The 22,990-nt window shown below is 36.7% G+C and overlaps 1 protein-coding gene across 2 annotated transcripts; it reads left to right on the forward strand.

Annotated features, from left to right (window-relative positions):
• Positions 1-515: 515 nt before the first annotated feature.
• On the forward strand, positions 516-16,936 carry lrrc28 (leucine rich repeat containing 28). 2 transcript variants are annotated; one of them, XM_056259183.1, is made up of 10 exons: positions 516-607; positions 1,150-1,369; positions 1,471-1,511; positions 1,801-1,838; positions 1,928-2,065; positions 4,120-4,326; positions 8,070-8,172; positions 10,969-11,138; positions 11,368-11,515; positions 16,591-16,936. In XM_056259183.1, exons 2-10 carry the CDS (start codon positions 1,202-1,204, stop codon positions 16,658-16,660), a joined length of 1,083 nt encoding a protein of 360 aa, XP_056115158.1. In that variant the 5' UTR covers positions 516-607; positions 1,150-1,201; the 3' UTR covers positions 16,661-16,936. The 2 variants fall into 2 exon arrangements, with proteins under 2 accessions (XP_056115158.1, XP_056115159.1); XM_056259184.1 differs by having other exon boundaries at positions 1,153-1,369.
• Positions 16,937-22,990: the final 6,054 nt, after the last annotated feature.

Here is a 22,990-nt window from a genome sequence, read left to right on the forward strand (position 1 = left end):
CATTGCTCAAAAATACTTATAATAAATCCAGTTGAATAGCTTTGTGATGTCTGTTCTTGCATTTTAAGTAGGATTGAATGATTACGAAAGAACTGTAAACTCAATTTTGTCAGTATGCAGACAGAGAGCATATTAATAAATATTTTAATTAAATAATATTTTCATTTGCATTGGCTACAAATTGCATGTCAGGAAGGTATTTTGTGTCAGTGATGTCATGTGAATAATTAAATAAAGCATTATTATAAATAAGTTAATCGACATTGGTAGCAGTAGCTTTTAATAATAACATGTCAGTGATCAGCTATTTTGTGTAGTAGTTGACTCAAAAAAGCATCAAAAACATTCAAAAATATCAGCGTTGACATTCATAAAATGTCATTCACATTTCTCTTAAGTTAAATAACTTTTATAGTAAAATATTTGTATAGTAAATATATTACATTATAATATATACTCTAGCGGCTTTGATGTAAGGAAAACTACATTACCCATGATGCTCTCTGTATCCAGTGACGCGCTTTCTCTCAGACGGAAGACCAGTGCGGCACAAAAACAACTCCAGAGGTTTTAAACAGGGACCATTTCATTACTACAGGGATGTAATGTAAGTTGCAATTCATCAATGATAATTATTGCTGTGCTGTGTATTTCATATGTAAATTTTATTTTTTCATTCATTCAACGAGCTGGCCCGCAATTATTATGATTAACGTTAGATTTCTGCAGAGACTTACGTTTATATTTACTCTCGTGTATTATCACTTAGACAGACTAACAGTACAGTACAGTATAGCATCAATATCTGAGCTCGTATTGGTTCATACTGTTAGTGTAACGTCATTTGGTATTTTACATTACATAATGCTTTTATAGCTAACGTTACTGTACTAGTAAACATCAGTTCATAAGTAGCCTAACTTTATAGTGTCTGTCAGGGTTTTACTACTAGCATTTTCTATTGCAAATTATGTACATTGCCTTTGGTCCATTAAAATCAATATGAAGAATAGTGAGAGATCCAATATTACTGCTACTACTACTACTATTATTTTATTCTATTCATCTGTCATTTGATTTTGGGGTGAATATGACTATCAACATGACTGATTTACTTGCTTATTTTTTGTATCTTTTATTTTTTAAAAGTAGAAGTTGAAAGAGGGAAAAACTCTCTCAACCAAAGACGGTTCTCACAGCCATGGCCGCTGAACTCCATGCAGCAATATTTATGGCCAAACAAGAGCGACACAAGAATCTTTTCCTGAACTACAGAAACCTCAACAACTTCCCTGTCGAGCTCCTCAGAGATGAAGGGATGCAGTTCCTGGAGCGTCTCTTCATGAAGAGAAACTCACTCACATCCCTTGTAAGATCTCAGTCCCAGTGCTGTTAGTCTTCAGCCCTGTATTGAAATATTGTAATGATATATTTGCCTATATTATCCTAATACTGTTTTCCTCCTGTCAGCCAGAGAATCTGGCTCAGAAGCTTCCCAACCTGATTGAATTGTGAGTATTTATCTTTGTTATACTCTTGTGACTTTGGTTTATGCTGTTATTATAACAATGGACAGTAAGTTTTGTACAACTGTAATATTACTGTTGCCCAGTAGATGTCCCTGAGTCATTGTGGTGTTTTATCACCCATACATAAATACCGGTAACTAGATGACTGGATGGGCAAAGAGTTTGGTTGAATTAAATTATTTTAGTTACATTTTTACTGCATCTGATGAAAAACGAGATTATGAAATGTAATCCCACAACTTTTTTTCTTTTCTTCTCTCTTCTCTTAAAGATACCTGCACTCAAACAATATTGCTATAATTCCTCAAGGTAATTTAATTTTATAATTATATACATCAGTATTTTGATGTCAGATACAATATGCATTGCATGGTATGTTGTTGTTGTTGTTGTTCCAGCAATTGGCAACCTTGTGAAGCTGCAGTCACTGGACCTGAGTGACAACGCTCTTCAAATCATCTGCCCAGAGATTGGTCAACTGCGCTCATTACGACATCTGCGATTGGCCAACAATCAACTGAAATTCCTCCCGCAAGGTGAGTCGTGCAGATTTATCAGCATTTATCAAAAACACTGAGAATGATTGAGCTGCTGAAACTGATTATTGTGATTATCAATTCCTCCATGCATAGAAAGATCTAATAATAGAATAATAATCATTTTATAACAAAAACATTAATTGCTGTATATTATATTTATGCTTTACCTGTGCTACCCAGCATTAAAATAATATTTCGGATTACATAGAAATACATGCATTTTGCATTTAACCAAAATATTCCAAAGGTTGAATGAAGTCTTTGTTTTAAGTGATTCGAGAAGAATGCGAAAGAGGAAAGTTTTCATTCCTCTTTCTGCAACTTTGTAGTTAAAAATGTCTCTAGGTAAACAGCCCCTTTATTCTGTCATGGACATTATTTGTAACACAAGATATTTTTTCTTGTGTAATTGATCAGCTTTAACTGCATCCAATCGTTTCTTCGCTCACCAGCTAAGTATGAGGACACTGCATCACCAGAAGCTTTTAAACTTCAGTACATGTTGCAGTTATTAAACTTCATTTAATGAAGAGATTTTTGCGCTCAGCATGACACTTAAATGGTTCTGAGGAGTAAAACTTCATAAAGAGACTGTGGGAAAATGACTAAGCTCTTTGACACTCTCTTTAATTGCTCTGCTTCAAAACACGCAGTTGTTTTATATCAGTCTTTTTATTGTTCTTTTCCATTTTAATTGGGTAATGTTTCATCTGAAGCCGAGACTGTTCATGGCTTTAATTTATCATATGTGAATTGTTCCAAACTAAGTGTTTTACAGTGAATTTTTACAACAGTTTCTAGCATATTTGATCTAGTGACATGCATTGCACACATGTTTGAAAGAAGTGTGATTTTTGAATTTACACAATTATAGTTCCTTTTCAATATTACATAATGTATCATCTTGTATTTTTTTCCAGAAGAAGCCATAAAGACACTCCCTATAGTTATAATTAGTGCTGTTAATCGATTACTTTTTCTGTAATTAATCATGCTTAATCGCACCTAACATTAAAGTTTTTATTATATTTTTATGTTGTAAAAAATTCACATTTAATCTCAAAATTATTGTAGAAACAACATAAAGACAGTATATTTTAAATATTTGATCTAACAGATAGGAAATATACAGAAATTTAATTAAGTTATCAAATTCTTCAAAGTCTTCACTGCATAAATTAAAAATGAAATGTAGTTTAATTTTTATTAAAGCTACAAAAGTTATTCAGTCAAGAGCAGTGAGTTATTTTTCTCGGTTTCATTTGTACTTTGATTGATTAACGCTTGACGTGTTGGTCAAAAATGACATTTGTTTTATTTCAATGAAATGATTGTACTTTATTTTAGTTCGATAATGTTTTTTTTATTTCATAGTTTTTTATTTTTAGGGGATTTTAATGGTACTAAATTATAATCCACTTATTCACTTTTTGAGCATGGATATATGAATAAGAGCATTATCATATAATGTAACGATAACTAAAGGATAACAGGGAAAAAAATGGATACTGCGGAAATTGCGTTAAATATTTTTTTTCCGGTTAAACTGAAAAAAATAATCGCATGCGTTAATGCGTTAATTTTGACAGCCCTAGTTATAAAATCCTGTTATTACCTGATTCTTACTTGAAACTTTATACTCAGCATGGACAAAAATAGACAATTCAGATTTTTTTATGGAATATTGAAGTATTTATAATGAATAATTTATCTGTGCATGCACATCATTATTTTTTTAATTCATGTGCCCTTGTAATCTTTAATCAAAATAACTTCCCCTCCCTCTTGCAACTACATCTCTTCCCTGATGATGTGTTTACTGACGTGAGGGTGGGGCTATCTGTCACTCACATGAGATCGACCAATAGCAAACCACAACAATCCAATCAAATCGCCATAGACAAAATCAAGTCATGTCCTACATTTTTGTTTGTTTGTTTGTTCGAGAAGCCATTTCACTCCGATGTAAGTCATAATAGGGAAGAAAAGACAACCGCAACTTCTGTTTCATGCCAATTAGAACATAAATGTATATTGACTTATATTGGTAGAGCTGGGAGATCTCCGAGAGCTGGAGACTCTGGACGTGTCCATGAACCACCTGAGGACTCTTCCAGAGCGTCTGCACCAGTGCCTGTCCCTGCAGTGTTTGACAGCAGACCGAAACATGCTGCAGTGTCTTCCTCGCCAGCTCTGTCTGCTGCCCGACCTCAATGAGCTCTCCATGGCTGCCAACTGCCTGACATCACTGCCCCTGGGTGAGCGGATCGAGAGAACATTTACAATACATTTACATTTGTGCATTTGGCAGACAGGCAGATGACGTGACGCATGTTTTTTCTGTAATTAAGTGTAAATGTTTACTGAACTGCATTTCTCAACTAAAACAACACATATCAGTGGGGCATAGAACATCATTTTAATTCAATATTATGATTTTGGGACGTACAATGTATTTGGGGTTGTTCATATTTCAAGGTGAATAGCAAAATGTCCTGCGGTGTGACTGTAACATTGATAACTCATCAAATGTAAATATTAGTAAAATAAAGCAAATATGTTTGGAGCAGCTAATAAATGCCTTGGCATTATTTTATATGTATTTACTTAATTAACTTAAGTTTTCAAAATGCTAAAAAGTACAAAAATAATATTTACAGTACATTTAGTTTTGAAACGCAAACGATGTCCTGCAGTGTGACGTAGGATATTAGATTTTTGTACTGGCAGTTACATGGACAGCCATAGGGGTTCTTTAGTCAAGCCCCCTACCAGGAAGTCCCCCAGATGTTTGGATGTGCTAAGGAGGTTAAAAGGTGAGTGTTAATCTCTTATTAATTTGATCAATTTCATCATTTCTGTCAGAGCATGAACGTGTCTATTTTTGATAGTCCTGTGGCGTGACTGATCTAGTTCGAGAAAAAAGGAAAATATTTTTTAGAAAAGAATCATATTCAGGTTTAAAACAATGAACTTATTCAGTTACTGTAATGCCCAAGGTCAGTCTTGTATAGCAATGACTCAAAATGGCTGCAAAGGTGAAAAGTCCTGTGGTGTGACAGCCCGTCCTGTAGTGTGACATAATTAAGTCAGATGTCTAGCTAGATTCTCGTCTGTTATGTTTGCAATATTAAACATAAATATAAATATATATCTGTCTCTCTATATATTAAACAAATATTGTAAATATTATATATAATGTACCTATATTATACATATATTAAATATATATATCTGTCTTCATTATACATAATATACATATATTATACATATATTAAACATAAATATATATCTGTCTTCATTTGTTTGTTGTATGTGTATGTTAACAGCCATTGATCATTGTTTTTAAAGTGATTTTTGTCCGTTTTTAGGCATGAGCAAAGAAAGAGGGCAAAACTGGGACGGTTTGGAGCCGAGTGTGAAGCGGCTGGGATGAGTATCAGCGCCTCCAAATCCGAGGCCATGGTCCTCAGTCGGAAAAGGGTGGCTTGCTCACTTCAGGTTGGTGGAGAGATCCTTCCTCAAGTGGAGGAGTTCAAGTATCTTGGGGTTTTGTTCACGAGTGAGGGAAGGATGGAACGAGAGATTGACAGATGGATCGGTTCAGCTTCTGCAGTAATGCAGTCGATGTACCGGTCTGTCGTGGTGAAGAAGGAGCTGAGCTGCAAGGTGAAGCTCTCGATTTACCGGTCAATCTTCGTTCCTACTCTCACCTATGGTCATGAGCTGTGGGTCATGACCGAAAGGACAAGATCCCGGATACAGGCGGCCGAAATGAGCTTTCTCCGCAGGGTGGCTGGGCGATCACTTAGAGATAGGGTGAGGAGCTCGGTCACTCAGGAGGAGCTCAGAGTAGAGTCGCTTCTCCTCCACATCGAGAGGGCTGAGGTGGCTCGGGCATCTGTTCTGGATGCCTCCTGGACGCCTTCCCGGGGAGGTGTTCCGGGCGCGTCCCACCAGGAGGAGAACCGGAGGGTCCCTCCATAGCTGGAGGGACTATGTCTCCCGGCTGGCCTGGGAACGCCCCGGTGTCCCCCCGGAAGAGCTGGAGGAAGTGTCTAGGGAGAGGGAAGTCTGGGCATCTCTGCTTAGACTGCTGCCCCCGCGACCCGCCCCGGATAAGCGGAAGAAGATGGATAGATGGGCTCTAACAGCTTGTCGTGTTTATGGTCTGAACTTTTATTAGTGACGACTCCAGAATGTCATATTTCTCTTGTTCACTGGAATCTTTGTTCAAAGAGCTGAATTGATGATTTTAACATGCTTTTAATTATTTTAGCATGATTTTAATGACTTTCTCTTGAGAAACAAGATATTTGTTTAGTCTTTTAAGTTAAAAATAGAAATGAATGGGCTTTATGACTGGGTCTGATTTGACGACTCCAAAATGTTAATTATTCAGTATGTCTTGTTCACTATGTATAAGATTGTACTTATATGTTGCATTTTCATTAATGTTCAAATAGAGATGCAAATGAATTTGTTTGTTACAAAAGTATTCAATAAATTTCACCATAAATGTTCATACAGTGTCTCATTTTGTCCTGTGGTGTGACGGGATGTCCTGTGGTGTGACATCACTTCAAACACAATTAAACGACTTTTACTATGTTAACTAGCTTAAATAATTATATGCATTTGAAAACATTGCATAATATACCTATATAAATATATAAAAAAAAACTTTTTCAAATATTTTTTCTAATTTTACACAATATTTCCACTGGAGTGAGTGGTAAAAGATGGCACAAGCTAAGAATATAATCGAAAAACAGCTGTGAAAAAAAGGAAAAAAAAGAATTTTAATAATTATTCTTTAAGAATACTTTTTAAACTTAAAACATACCTGATTTGTATTTGAAATTAATAATATTTCAATATTTGAATTTTATAGTAATGTCATGTCACACCGCAGGACATATTTTGCCTGGAGCTGTGAGAAAAGCTTAATAAATTACATAATGAGAAAAAAAATCTGCTAACCTCTAACAGTTTCAAAAACAACAGTATTTGAACTTTACAAATTCATACAATCTCAAGCAATTTAGAACTTTGTTTAAAAAAAATGCTGTTTCACCCTTATTTGTCATCTACCCAGACCCAAAGAAGCAGTGTATTCAAGTTTCACTACCGTTCAAAAGTTTGGGGTCAGTTTTTTTTTAAAAGTAATTAATACCTTTATTTAGAAAGAATGCAAATGAATCCAAAGTGACAGTAAAACATGTTACAAAAGATTTCTGTTTCGAATAAAATGCTATTCTTTTATAAATAAATAATAAAATTAAGATATAAAAAATTTATTTATAAAAAATTAAGAATAAGTATTGTCTTCAGTAGCAAATCAGCATATTACAATGATTTCTGAAGGATCATGTGACTGAAGTAATGCCTGCTGAAATTTCTGAAATAAAGTACATTTTATATTCGAATAAAAAAGTGTTTTTAAATTGTTATAATATTTCTGTTTTGCCTGTATTTATGATCAAATAAATGCAGTGTTGTTGAGCATAACGTCTTTCAAAAACATTTGGAAAATCCTACCCCAAAAACTTTTGAACGAGAGTTTCCATAGTCTAGTTAGTCTAAATTCAGTCCAAATACTCCATACAAGTTCTCTGAAGCCATATGATGCTTTATGCGAGGAGCAGACCAAAGGTTATTAAAGCAATAAGACTCATAAAGCCGTGGTTTACAGTGAATTTAGAACATCTAATAGAAATTCACTGTAAACCACAGCTTCAATTTATAAAATGGCTATAATAATAATACTGTATAACATTATATCTGGTCTAATAAGGTCACAGGTTTATGTTTGTTGAATGGTTTTGAACAGGACTCAACCAATCATTTTAATAACATTTGTAGCATTTTTGAGAGCAACAGTTAAGGGGAAGGTTTTCTGTTTCACAGCTCTTTTATGACTCCAGAGGACTATATTTCACGAGTACCAGGTGGATTTTCTGATGTTGTTGCCGATACTGATGTTTTATATTTCTGTCAGATATGGGGCGTTCCATGGAGCTGCAGTTTGTCTTTGTGGACAACAACACTCATCTGAAGGCTCTCCCTTCGTATCTTTATAACAAAGTCATCGGCTGCAGTGGGTGAGCTCTTTTCTGTCGTTGTAGTATGCTATCAAAATCACAACTTTTATGTTTTAAACATTCCTATAAAGTAGGGCTGTCGATCGATTAAAAAAAATGACTAATTAATTGCACCGATTTTTGTAATTTATTGTGATTAATCACACCTAACATTCAAAATTGAATTCAGTTCACATTTATTTGTATAGCGCTTTTCACAATACATATTGTTTCAAAGCAGCTTTAAAGTAAACGCATGTTTCTACATTACAATCTAGAGTAATCTGTTATTAAAGGTGACTGTGTCACAGAGAGCAGGTGGTTCTATATTTCAGGATGTACAGTTCTAAGATAATACAAATCATGCAGTTAGATAACATCATGTATTCTATTAGGCAGAAACAAGCTCATTAAAGCAATTATTGCAAGTTGTGATCATAATAATTACAATATATTAGTGCTGTCGAATCGATTAATCACAATTAACTGCATCTAACATAAAAGTTTGTAAATATATAATGTGGGTGTATGTGTGTGTATATATATATATATATATATATATATATATATATACTCACCTAAAAGATTATTAGGAACACCATACTAATACTGTGTTTGACCCCCTTTCGGCTTCAGAACTGCCTTAATTCTACGTGGCATTGATTCAACAAGGTGCTGAAAGCATTCTTTAGAAATGTTGGCCCATATTGATAGGATAGCATCTTGCAGTTGATGGAGATTTGTGGGATGCACATCCAGGGCACGAAGCTCCCGTTCCACCACATCCCAAAGATGCTTTATTGGGTTGAGATCTGGTGACTGTGGGGGCCATTTTAGTACAGTGAACTCATTGTCATGTTCAAGAAACCAATTTGAAATAATTCAAGCTTTGTGAAATGGTGCATTATCCTGCTGGAAGTAGCCATCAGAGGATGGGTACATGGTGGCCATAAAGGGATGGACATGGTTAGAAACAATGCTCAGGTAGGCCGTGGCATTTAAACGATGCCCAATTGGCACTAAGGGGCCTAAAGTGTGCCAAGAAAACATCCCCCACACCATTACACCACCACCACCAGCCTGCACAGTGGTAACAAGGCATGATGGATCCATGTTCTCATTCTGTTTACGCCAAATTCTACCATCTGAATGTCTCAACAGAAAGCGAGACTCATCAGACCAGGCAACATTTTTCCAGTCTTCAACTGTCCAATTTTGGTGAGCTCTTGCAAATTGTAGCCTCTTTTTCCTATTTGTAGTGGAGATGAGTGGTACCCGGTGGAGTCTTCTGCTGTTGTAGCCCATCGGCCTCAAGGTTGTGCGTTGTGGCTTCACAAATGCTTTGCTGCATACCTCGGTTGTAACAACTGGTTATTTCAGTCAAAGTTGCTCTTCTATCAGCTTGAATCAGTCGGCCCATTCTCCTCTGACCTCTAGCATCAACTAGGCATTTTCGCCCACAGGACTGCCGCATACTGGATGTTTTTCCCTTTTCACACCATTCTTTGTAAACCCTAGAAATGGTTGTGCGTGAAAATCCCAGTAACTGAGCAGATTGTAAAATACTCAGACCGGCCCGTCTGGCACCAACAACCATGCCACGCTCAAAATTGCTTAAATCACCTTTCTTTCACATTCTGACATTCAGTTTGGAGTTCAGGAGATTGTCTTGACCAGGACCACACCCCTAAATGCATTGAAGAAACTGCCATGTGATTGGTTGATTAGATAATTGCATTAATGAGAAATTGAACAGGTGTTCCTAATAATCCTTTAGGTGAGTGTATATATATATATTTACAAACACATATACAAACTTTTATTTTAGATATGATTAATCGCAATTAATCGATTTGACAGAACTACAATTTATAGGAAATTTGTATATAGAAACAATATTTAGAAACATAAAAAATATAATAACACATTTTTATTTAAGTGAACCTTTTACATAAACCCATTATACTAAATGTCAGATCGGTGCCTTTTATACAGTGTATTTGGTGATGTTTCACTCTCTGTCAATACTATATAGCGGTACGTTTATCCCCCCCACCACTTTAAGGTTTGTTGAAATTGACAGAAATTAATGTGTTATTTTTCCCAGCTGAATTATAAAGACATAAAGCAACAATTAGATTCAGCACAAGAGAATAAGATTTAATATCCTTTTTCTGTTACCTTATGCCTTTTTTATGTATTAATGTGCCATTATGGCTAGTTAAATCTGAAATAGATGTTTTGACATAATTATAGATGGGCATTCAACAAAGTGGAACTTATTGAGATAGTGGCACTCCTGACCCTGTCAGCTACTTGACAAACGGTGCGGCAGAAACTAGTGGAAAATGTGTGTAGAGTCTTTGGTCAGATTTTCCGTCCATCTGAAAGTAAACAACATTGATTTTTTTTCACACATGTAAGAGTTTACTTGCCTCACACAGACATCAAAACTCAAGATTCACTTTGGTAAATCTCACAAAAAGTTCTTCTATAAACTATAAACTTGAATCTGGCTCGTCCACTTTTAACACGCTCTGCTGCTTTCGTTGCACACTTTCCAAAGAGAGATTCTCAGATATTCCAGCTGAGCACCGACTCTGGCACAAGAATCTGCACCATTTCAGTAACAATGTCTAGGTGGGAAAATGCAAGAGTGTTCTGACATTTTAAGTCGGGAAAAGTATCACAGTGCTGATATGGCTATATATTGCTTCTCATGATATTTGGTGTGATTGATCCCTGGCTGTTTCAGACGGACACCTGGCCTAATGTGTCGATGTTCATACCAGGTTATTTATCTGTATGCATGCACAGATGTGGTCTAGCTGGTCAGGTCTCTGACGTGAAGCAGCTCTGCTTGACTCTTGGAGATGTGACTGTTCCTCTGCCCTCTGAAGTGAAGGCCATCGGCTCCGAGACTGACAGCGTGTTGCCTCTGGAAGAGCTGGCATGCAGAGTCCTACATGCGGCCCACAACTGGACCGGTAAGTGTAAGAGTCGCAAACAAACCTACGACAATTGCATTGGGTTTCTTCACATTTACCAACCAAATGTTTTGACCACTAAAACATGTCTTGTTCAGACTGTCAGTCCAAATCTGATTTTTGTGCATATCCGATTGGAATCCAATCCTATTTAGCAAGTGTGAACGACAAAAAAAATCACGTGAAATACGATCTTTACAAATCCGTTTGTGCAAATCCGTATGTGCAGATGTGAAGTTCCTGTTGCCCAAGAGTCTACTGGAAGTCGTCCGGTGTCCTCTGGGTCACTGTCACCGCTGCAGTCAGCCCATGTTCACCATCGTCTACACCAAACTGTTCCCGCTCAGAGAGACTGCGCTCGCAGGGGTGCACAAGAGGTACTGATGCTGTGGTAACATCATATCACAAGTGTGTGTTTTGGATTTCCACTTTACACTGTGTCCTAAGCTGGCAGACGCGATACAATAAGATAAGATTCCAGTGACAAGCAGTTTGTCTGTCCGCACTAGACACGACTACGAGACGCGACAAAAGCAATTAAAAATGACAGCCAATTGGATGAGTGTGTGGGTGGATTCTCTCTGCAAGTGCACTGCACTCGCAACGAAATAAAAGGATTAGTTCACCTCAAAATGAAAATTTCCTGATAATTTACTCACCCCAATGCCATCCAAGAAGTTCATGTCTTTCTTCAGTGGAAAAGAAATTAAGTTTTTTTGTGGAAAACATTTCGGGATTTTTCTCCACACAATGGACTTCAACGGTAACCAAATTGTTGAAGTCCAAATCAATGCAGTTTCAAAGGGCTTTGAAGTGCTTCAGAGGGCTCTGCACGATCCCAGGTGAGGGTCTTATGTAGAGAAAAGATCGGTCATTTAAAAAAAAAAAATTAATAATAATTATATACAGTATTTTTTAACCACAATTCTTTGTCTTGTGCTGGTCTGCGATGCGCCAGGCATTACGTAATCACGTTGGAAAGGTCACGCTGGACGTAGGCGAAAGTACCGCCCCAAAGACACGAACATCTTGAATGGCATTGGGGTGAGTAAATTATCAGGAAATTTTTATTTTGAGGTGAACTAATCCTTTAACTACATAATCAAATTCATAGATATTAGACTATTTTAACATAATTAAAAATACACACTGAATGACTGAAACAGTCTTTGTCATAGAATACATTTGTTTGTTCACATTGAGTTCTTGTTTCCTTTAATTTATTTTCAAGATCTGAGGTGAATTATCCTAGCCTGGGAAAACCCAGACATCTTCCGGCAAATTTAGATTTGCTCTGAAAGTTAGTCTGGCAAAGAGCTCATTCAAGCCCATTTCCAATCCGTCGAAATCGAGGCACCAATCAGAAACGTTGGGGCGGGCTTTACACGATGACGACAGCGCTGGGATTTTGAAGCAGATTTTGTAGCCTACATTACAAAGATGGATGCCGCCGTCGAACATCACTCGTTCGAATCAGCTATCGCGTCTGTTTTAAGCGATTTGAACGTTTCCTTTTTGTTAAAAACCGAGCAAAGAACAACACTCGGAGATTCTCCGCCGCTCTGCATACGTCATCACCTTCATCGCTCTGATTGGTTTTAGGTCTACCCGCGACGTCCGTTGGTGACGCCCCTCTGGAAATGATTTGTCTATGAAGCTTTGCCAGACCATAACTCAGTTACAACTGAGAATGGTCTGGTTTTAACCAGGCTAGAATTATCCAATTGTCACTTTCAGTATGCTATAAAGGTCACACAAAATGATATTGCTACTCACATTAAATTCTTTTAACATTAAAGCTAACACAGGCAATGTTTTTTTTAAGCACATTTAGTTATACTGGTTCTAAAAATGTATAGATAGGTGTGTTCGACTTGAAGTGGCGCTGCGCAGACCGACATCAAAGTACCACGAGAGCGATTAAAGAGTGGCGGTTCTGCATGCTTTTGAATCGCTCTCATTGTACTTCAATGTTCTCTGAATGATTGAATGATTTCTGAAGGATCATGTGACACTGAAGACTGGAGTAATTATGCTGAAAATTCACAGGGATATATAAAAACAGAAACAGTTCTCTTAAAATAGAAACAAATTCTTTGAAATTGTAATAATATTTCACAATATTACGATTTTTCTGTATTTTGCTTTCATCATATAAATGCAGCCTTGGTGAGCATAAAACTTACCAAACTTGAACGGTAGTGGATGCCCCCAAATGCACATGCATTCTGGGATTGAGTAATAGTCAAGTCACCTTTATTTATATAGCGCTTTTTACAATACAGATTGTTTCAAAGCAGCTTTACAGTGATAACAGGAAATAAATTATGCAACAAAGTTTGTTTCCAGAAGAAAATAGCGTCACAGTCAAGCTTAAGTAAGTTCAGTGATGGCTAATTTTTGTTGTAAAAAAGTAATTAATTTAGTTCATTTATATATATAGCCACTCTGGAGAAAACCGTGATGTCATCGTCCAGCTCAGTTCAGTTCTCATATAATGGTGTCAGTGCAGGCAGATCAATATTATTGTTGAATATTAAATGCTCAATATTAAATACCAGAATGCATGTGCATTTGCTGTTATGTGCATATTCATTTACCAAAAACATACTCTCTTTCATATATCTCATATCTTGCATTCAGAAAACTCTCTCTCTCACACACACACACTCTCTGACCCCTCTCACTTCCCCTATCTCCTCATCTTTGTGCTTGTTTGATTGGTTGAATTGAGCTGTGCTTGCTCTGATACCCGTCATGTTCCATCTGTAATGCAACGCTGTGGTTTTGGTATCAACATCCAGTAGCGTAACTGAATCAGCCTGCTGGATTGCTGCTCTCAGCTACTTCACGTGCATTAAGAGATCTAATCCACTCGCCAATTACCTCTTACCCTGAGTGTTCGACGGTCGTTTGCAGACCAGCGCTGGTCGAAAAAAAGAGAGGGAAGCTATTTGTTTAAGGGAATTCTTTTCCATTTGCTTCTTTTTCACCTTTCATACTCTCCGTTTTCAATCGCAGGTCATCGGGTTAGCGTGTATTTAGTGAAAATATAGCTGGAAACCCTCGCTGTTTCAATATCACTTCATCAACATGCTTATGAAAGCATGTTGTGGGAGTAAAATAACCTCCCTTATGTGTGCATATCTGCATATTTTGAGTGCTCAGGGATGAAAGGGATGATTTAAAACATCATCTCTTTACATGTGAGATTGCTTCACTTGAACTAACCATACAAGAAATTTGCTAAATGTTGCGTTTGACCTGTGTTTTTGACACTGTATTGGTTATTGGTAAGGTGAGAGTCTTACTTGGTTACTATCTTTTATTTGATTTTTAGTCATGTTTGTAATTATTTCTTTATTTGGGAAAAAATACTATAATAGGATTGATTACAGAATCAAAAAGTTGATAACTAAAGTTTTAATCCGTCTATTTTACAGATTTATTTCTTATCAAGTTATTTTTTTCCCACATTGATTCATTTTCAAATATTGATAAATATTCAATATTCAATTATATAATATTCAGCTGCTCGTTAATGCAAATATCTAATCAGCCAATCACACGGCAGCAACTCGATGCATGTAGACATGGCCAATACGATCTGCTGAAGTTCAAACTGAGCATCAGAATGGGGAAGAAAGCTGATTTAGGTGACTTTGAACTTGGCATGATTGACATTGGTTGTTGGTGCTGGATGTGCTTGTCTTGGGTATTTCAGAAATTGTTGATCTACTGGGATTTTCACGCACAAACATCTCTAGAGAATGGTCCAGAAAAGAGAAAATATCCAGTGAGCGGCAGTTCTGTGGGCAAAAATGCCTTGTTGATGCCAGAAGTCAGAGGAAAATGGCTTGACTGGTTCGAGCTGATAGAAAGGAAACAGTAACTCAAATAAGCACTCGTTACAATCCGAGGTCTGCAGAAGAGCATCTCTGAACACACAACATGTCAAACCAAAAGCAGACGAGCTACAGCAGAAGAAGAACACACACACCGGTGACACTCCCGTCTGCTGAGAACAGGAAACTGAGTCTACACTTCACACAGGCTCACCAAAACTGAACAATAGAAGATTAGAAAAACATTGCCTGGTTTGATGAGTCTCAAAGTCTGCTATGACATTCAGATGGTCGGGTCAGAATTAGTCATAAACGACATGAAAGCATGGATCCATCCTGCCTTGAAGAATCAATGATTCAGGCTGTTGGTGGTGTAATGGTGTGTGAGATATTTTCTTGGCACACTTTGGGCCCCTTAGTACCAATTGAGCATCGTTTAAATGCCACAGCCTACCTAAGTCCATCCCTTTATGACCACAGTCTATCATCTTCTGATGTCTACTTCCAGCAGGATAACACACACGCTCAAACCATCTCAAACTGGTTTCTTGAACATGACAACGAGTTCACTATACTCAAATGACCTCCACAGTCACCTGATCTCAATCCAATAGAGCACCTTTAGGATGTGCTGGAACGGGAGATTCCCATCATTGATGTCCAGCCGACAAAACTGCAGCAACTGCGTGATGCTGTCATGACAATATGGACCAAAATCTCTGAGAAATGTTTCCAGAACCTTGTTGAATCTATATCCCACGAAGAATTAAGGTAGATCTGAAGGCAAAAGGGGGACCATTCTGGGGACCAATTAGCAAGGTGTAACTAATAAAGTGGCCAGTGACTGTGTAAGATATCGCTATTGGCCAAAAAAGATCCAAAAAATTGCGTGTGGTCACGTCTTGACAAAAACACACATTCTGATTAATGCAAAACTTCATATAATATACCTCAAATTATTGCATTGTCTTTTATTCGAAGTTTTGAAAGTTTTGTACATATCAAGTGTTTTCATTAAAGGGATACTCCACTTTTTTTGGAAATAGGCTCATTTTTCAACTCCCCCAGAGTTAAACTGTTGAGTTTTACCGTTTTTGAATCCATTCAGCCGATCTCCGGTTCTGGCGGTACCACTTTTAGCATAGCTTAGCATTGGAGTGGACAAGACCATTAGCATTTCTAAAAAAAAAAAATGACCAAAGAGTTTCGATATTTTTTCTATTTAAAACTCAAAAATTCAAAAACGGTAAAACTCAACAGTTTAACTCTGGGGGAGTTGTAAAATGAGCCTATTTCCAAAAAAAGTGGAGTATCCCTTTAAGCACAAACTCAAAATTTTGAAACATGTTGGCCTGGTTTCACAGTTTAAGCCAGGATTAGGCCTTAGTTCAAGTAGGGCATTTAAATTGCTTTTATAAACATGCCTTTGAAAAAAAATGTCTTTCAAAACAATGGTACTGACATATTTTAAGAAGTGTCAGTGCAAGTTGCGTTCAGTTAAAACGGCTCAAACATGCATTTTAGTCTGGGACTAGTTTAAGATTTGTCTGTGAAACCAGGGGAGAATGTTATAAGTGCTAATAGTTTTTCTCTGTTTTCTTCCACAGAACCACAGTGAGTTTTGTAGCGTACTGCTGCTCTAGCCAGTGTCTGAGGACGTTTGACCTGCAGGGCTGATGTCTCACACACGATAACCTCACAGCACTGCTCATGGTGCGTTCATCTTCACAAAGGATATCGCAAGACACTTTCTGTGGAACCGACACCTTTCTGAGCTTCAGGAACATTTGACAGCCCACCGTCCCGAAGATCTTCATGACAGACATTAAAGTATGTCCTGAGTGTAGCATCTTTTAAGAAAACCAGCAGTTGGTTAAACCTGATTACGTTTCACAAATGAATGTAGAATGAGAAGAACTGAAGCAATCGATCAATAAAGTATTGTTTGTGTTGGGATTGTTACGGTTTGCTGTAACCAAAAAGGATGAAGGTTTCTTGAGAAACTTAACATTTATTCTGTTTTAAAGATTACCAACATATATAAATTTAAAACTAACGACTTTTAAGTGAGATATGGATATTTTTGTGTTCATTTGAAAGGAAAATACAATTGTTTTTTAGAGCTCTTTACTGAAAATATTACTGAAATGTCACATTTCTTTAAAAAGTACTTAATAAAGACCATGACCTAATTCTTTCCTTTTTAAATATAAATGTGTCAGTTTAATCTGATGCATAATGCAAGTGTATAAGTGGCCAGGATTTTAAAACACAATCACATGTGTTGTTTTGTGTTAGGAGTTTGTGAAGCGGTGAGACTGCTATAAAGTGCCAATTGACTTGAATGAAAACATGAAATTGATTGTTCTCATTGAAGGCAGCTTCAAGGGATTGTTCTCGAATAGTACTATTTTTGTGTAAGAGAATATTTTCAAAAGACTGAGACACGAATTGTGAGACTGACACTACACTACAGCTGTCTGTCAGTGTTCCGATACAGCAGCAAAACATCAACATCGTTCAGCTTTCAGGCATGAGCATGACTTTCTTACTAAGTTAATGTATAGATGTTACTGTTACAGTTTCTTTACAGTTCTTTGTTTTCTCTGAAGAGTTTGTTCAGCCTAACTTTTTACTATGTTGTTGATGTTTCATGTTGGCATTTATATGTAATTGTGCTGTTGTTGGGATGTTTGGCAATAATAACAATGTTTAAAACATCTCTTGGAGGTTTTCTAATTTCAATTTCATTCATATTGAGCACCGTTTTGACCGTGATTGTAACCGTTATGGCAGCACCGAAGCTGCATCTGTGCATTATATTACAGCGTGCAGCATAAATACACAGAATCATGACATTGTTTTGTGTTTGAATGTTGATTCTTTCAAGCTGCTGATTGAAATTGCAATGGCCAAAAAAAAAAAAAGACAACTCTGATGTGGCATCTAACTTAAGCTGCCTCAGAACTGGCATATCGTATATTGCTTTTATATGACACTGCGTCTTTACACAGAATTTAGAAACACTTGAACTTTTAGACACTTAGGAACAATATTGCTTGTGATATTTCTACATCATCTGGAAATACTCCTAAAATAGAGTTGAATGAAATGTCTGCTCTGTGGATCTGAGAATTGAAATTCGATCTTTAAGGGTATTATTTACAGTATTTTTCTCTTCCATGATGCTCGGACATGGAGAAACTATTGCATCCAGTACTGTGCTTTCTGAAAATGAGACCTTTTTACTTCCACTTTGTATATATATTCCAAAACAATTTGGGGTCTATGCATTTTACTTGGGAGTGGTTAATGTAGTCACTCTAATGATATGGAAATATATGGAAATATAATCATGTCTAATTGCTTGTGCAAATGGAAAATTTCACATTTTTTGGGAATACACTATTTCTCAACTGAGAGCGGAAACTGATTATTTTATCATTTTAGAATAATAATTTTATAACAGAAAGTATGGATTTCATGAGATCTTACTCCATGCAGAATGAAAGCAGATATTCACTTCATTCGAACTACATCATCAGTTTTTCAGCCCATCTCTGGAGCAAGACTTTTTCTTCCTTAGTGCTGTCTGCGTCATTTTACATAAATTAAGATGCAAATACTTCAGCGCCTGTTATATTACTAATTGTGAAATGTATGATTTTATACTAGGTGATTTTATTTATTTAATTCCATTTTTTTGTTCCTCAGCCTGGAAAAAGCTCCAGTCCTGGATTGTCACTGACTTCACAGAGACCGTTAACATTAAGACATCTCATAAATCACCCTGAATGAAACATGTAATATATTTTCCTGTCCCTGACACTATATATTCCCCGTGACAGGCCAACAGATGTCTCTCCTGCTCTTCATCTTCTCACCAAAACTAATGACATTTAGTCAGCTACAGTTAAGTAGATTCATAGTAGTTTACTGTAACATTTCCTTTATCAGTTTTGCTTTTCCTTCAAGTGTGTGTGTGTGTGTGCATATTTCCTCAGAATAATTAATTTTATGCACAAATGTTATTTATTTCGTATATGTCCTCACACAATTCTTTATTTATGCACAAATGTGTTTTCTGCTGATAGATAGATAGATAGATAGATAGATAGATAAGTAGAAGTAGATAGATAGATAGATAGATAGATAGATAGATAGATAGATAGATAGATAGATAGATAGATAGATAGATAGATAGATAGATAGATAGATAGAAACTGTTGTGATATGAATATTGTAATTGTGAATACACTGTACTGCAGCAGGCTCGTGTGATGTATCATGTTGTTGTGTGGTGACCGGTGTGTGTGTGTTTGTGAGGTGGAGTGGAAGGTCTCTGAAGGACACACTGATGTAGAGGGAGGAGCAGCGAGCAGCGCGTGCACGAGTCCAACAATGACTCGGGATTATACCGTGTACATGATTCCTGCTGTTTCAATCCATTCGCTCGGTTTGCGCTCCTTTTGTCTTTCTGCAACTCGAAGGCGCCCGACTGAAGGTGAGAACTCTGCTCTCTGATGTAGCGATGTGGATTTAAACGCGTGTTGGTGAATTAATAAGTCGCATTCAGTAACGTAATTACACATTGATTTAATTAGCTAACTAATTTCGTTGATAACCGTTGCCTACTTAAGTTACGAGCAAGTGTGTGACGTCAGCATTCGTCGCTTTTACGTGTTTTTGTCTGTCAGTGATGTTGGGCTTAATGGAAGATAGAAAGTAGTTGCTGCCACTTTGGTTTATAAAAAAAAAGGGTTAATTAAATTGCACTGTAGTCGTATGCTATTTGTGATAAATTATTTTAATAATGTGATAAAAAAAATGTTTACATTTACTTTTACTTTATTAAGAGTCTGGTTCTTTGGTGTAGGCCTATGTATCGCCTTGTGATGTATAAATAATCCAAATTCAATACATTCACAAAGAATGTGTAACTTATAGCTACAGAGTGTAGGCCTATGTGAGTTTTGATGTCAGTTTATAGCATATGAGGCAATTTTGGAAAATAAAAATAATTAGACATTTAAAGCCACGCTTAATAATATCAATGCATTATAAGAAAATATCAAGTGGCATTTATTTAATTATTTATTTATTACTGTTCAAAATGATGGCAAAAATGTAGCGTGATGCTTTCTAAATATTAAATGCTATTAGAGCATGTCCATTGTTAATTCCATTGCCTATTGTGTGAACACTAAAAATAAAATTGACATCAGTTGATGCAATTCATGTAAAATTAATAACAAAATGGTTCAGAAGAAAAGCTCTTAACTTCATGAGTTTAACTGTTTGTTGACATTGATGTAGCCACAGAAAAATTGACTTCATATATTCTGACTAGTGACTACAATGTTGTGTTATATGTTAAAAGTCAATGCGTCAAGTTGATTGTTGTAAGAGGCGAGTACCAATGTCATGGCATTGATTCTCTTTCAACTGTAGCTCATCTGCATTTGAACACTTCAGATTGTCAGAATTTAATGCACCTTAAGCTAACTCTTTACCTTTACCTACTTATATTGGCTCTTTCAAACTAATGCTTGTTGGTTTTTCTACATGTAATTGTATATTTAATCCATTACATTTAATTAACAGCATATCTAACCTATCATATGCATGTTTTTTTAAATATATCATACCATTTCACATGGGCTTTATGTGTTTTTGAGCTGTCTGTACTTCAGAAGAATTAACTTCATTCTCATGTGGGGTCTGTTCCAACAACACAGCCATAGACCTCTGGCTGGCTTCTGCCTGACCGCCGCTCCACATGTTCGAAACTAAATAGGTTTACCATCCTTTAGAAATTATACTCGATAAACACAGAAATCAAATATAATTGTCTCTAAATATTAGCTCCCCAGTCTGGCTTCCTGCAGATCCAAGAAGCTTTCTTTTGTGAAGTGGAAATAGAAACGTCTGCGCTTTGCCAAATCAAACTGTACATTAGATTTGAGGAAGGAGCATGAGTGCGCTTTATTAGACAGACTGTTAAGATTTAGTGAACGCAGCCAAACCTGAGGGCTTGAGGAGGGTTGGCGCTGTGCCTCTGGGACTGGACTGCCAACTACTCCAGGCTTTTTTAAACTGTCTGGCGATGTGTAACATACAGTATAATACCGAATACAATTCTGTTTTGAACTTAGGCGACATGGCATATTGTTTCATTGCGCTAAAGGTTTAGACGTATAAGTAATAAGTTGCACATTATGTTTGTTGAAGTGTCTTCCCATAAAATGCTGTAAGAAACAATTATCTAGGGTTAGTTTGTGAGAATTGGTATTTTTGAAGAATAGAATGTTATTCTTGAGAATTGTTTCTTTATTACATGGCTCTCTCGTTAGCCTGGTAATACCAAACTCTGCTACTTCGCTTTGCTGCTTACACAGAGTCTGGATAATTGCTATTGGGGGAGGGGGGGGGGGGGGGTGGGGGGGGGTGGGGGGGGGCTGGCGCTTGTCTGAAGTATAAAATCATTGGTTACCCGTAAGCCAATCACATAACGCAATCACCTCTCTCTCCAACTTAAACATCACCTCCATTCAAAATGTTTAACAAACACTCTTCTTGTTCGGGCTTCAGTTTGCAAATGCCGGGAATATTCTCCACAACAGAGCGAATTGCATCCCGTATCTCCATATCCGCGGTCGTTTTCGATTTCCCTAACCTAAAAAATACAATCTTAAACTCGGCGCTTAGCGTCTACGTCACGGCTCTCAGACCGCCCTCTGTTCGTTGATTGGCCGGCTGTTTTCAGGCCGGAGGAAAACTGAAGCGAACTGAAATTGAGCGGAAGTACGAAGTCTGACGTAGTCAGGCTACTCTCTCGTGGCATTCTGCAGTTGAATTATTTTTGCATAAAGCCGCTGTTAATAATTTCGTTTTTCATGGCAACCATTTTTTATTTATTTTTGATGATGATGATGATGACTTTTACACAGGTTAAGAAAGAAAGAAAGAAAGAAAGAAAGAAAGAAAGAAAGAAAGAAAGAAAGAAAGAAAGAAATGCAAAAAACAAGAACAAACAGTGCAAAGAGGTTCCACAGCCTCTCAACAAGAAAGAAAAGAAAATTTGTGAGTGGAGGCGGGGCTAATTTGCATATTCATAGAACCGCATATACTAAATTAGTCAAAAGTGTTATATTCAAGCTATTTTAAAAGCATGAAGATTTTTTTTTCAAGGAAAAAAAAACATTTAAATATGTCATTTTGGTGATCAAAGATTAGTTTTAAGGGATACAATTATTGAGTACAGGGGACTTTGAGAGAGAGAGAGAAATTGTTAAACTAGTTTATTTTCTCGCATCACTCTTTCTTCGAATGTTATAAGACAATTTACATTCAAAAGAGTATTTGGTAAATAACCATCTAATAAGCATACAGTCACTGAATAAGTGAGACCAACTGACTGACATTTACTATCAGATCAGAATTAGAACCTGATTAAAATCTGATTCACTTAAGTGCAGTTCCATTCATACTTTCACCTGCCTTAAGAATATCAGTTTCTATCTTTTTTCATTTCCGTCCACTCTTTTGACCTATAGTCAATATGGAGGATGAGGTTTCCTGATCTAATTGTAGTTGACTAAGTCTTCTTTTAATCCGATTCCTCAAAGCAATCCTCTCTAGATCTGTTAAGGATCTTTGCTGTCACCTTTGACCCTGTAATGGTAGAATTGCATAGCGGTTCCCATATTATGGGCCTGACAAGTAGATTTCTGCAGGTACAGGGAGATTAGATTGTCTCTGTAAAATAAACTGGATTGTGTGCCAGGATTTTTATATTTTATAGAAGGAATTGTTCTCGTAATAGTTGCTTCTTCAGAGGGTTGAGGGTTTGTTGTTGTAATATGTAATTTGTTGGCAATTATTTCCATCCAGGATGTATTTTGCACAATCTGGGCTTTGTTCACGCATGCTAGTACTTCAGATTTGGTTTCAAGTCTTATTTTTAGGACTGAATATCCACACTGTATAACTAAGACGAGTCGCGCA

The sequence above is a fragment of the Rhinichthys klamathensis genome, unplaced genomic scaffold (genome assembly GCF_029890125.1).
Source record: "Rhinichthys klamathensis goyatoka isolate OS25496 unplaced genomic scaffold, OSU_Roscu_1.1 h1tg000165l_1, whole genome shotgun sequence".
Taxonomy (NCBI): Eukaryota; Metazoa; Chordata; class Actinopteri; order Cypriniformes; family Leuciscidae; genus Rhinichthys; species Rhinichthys klamathensis.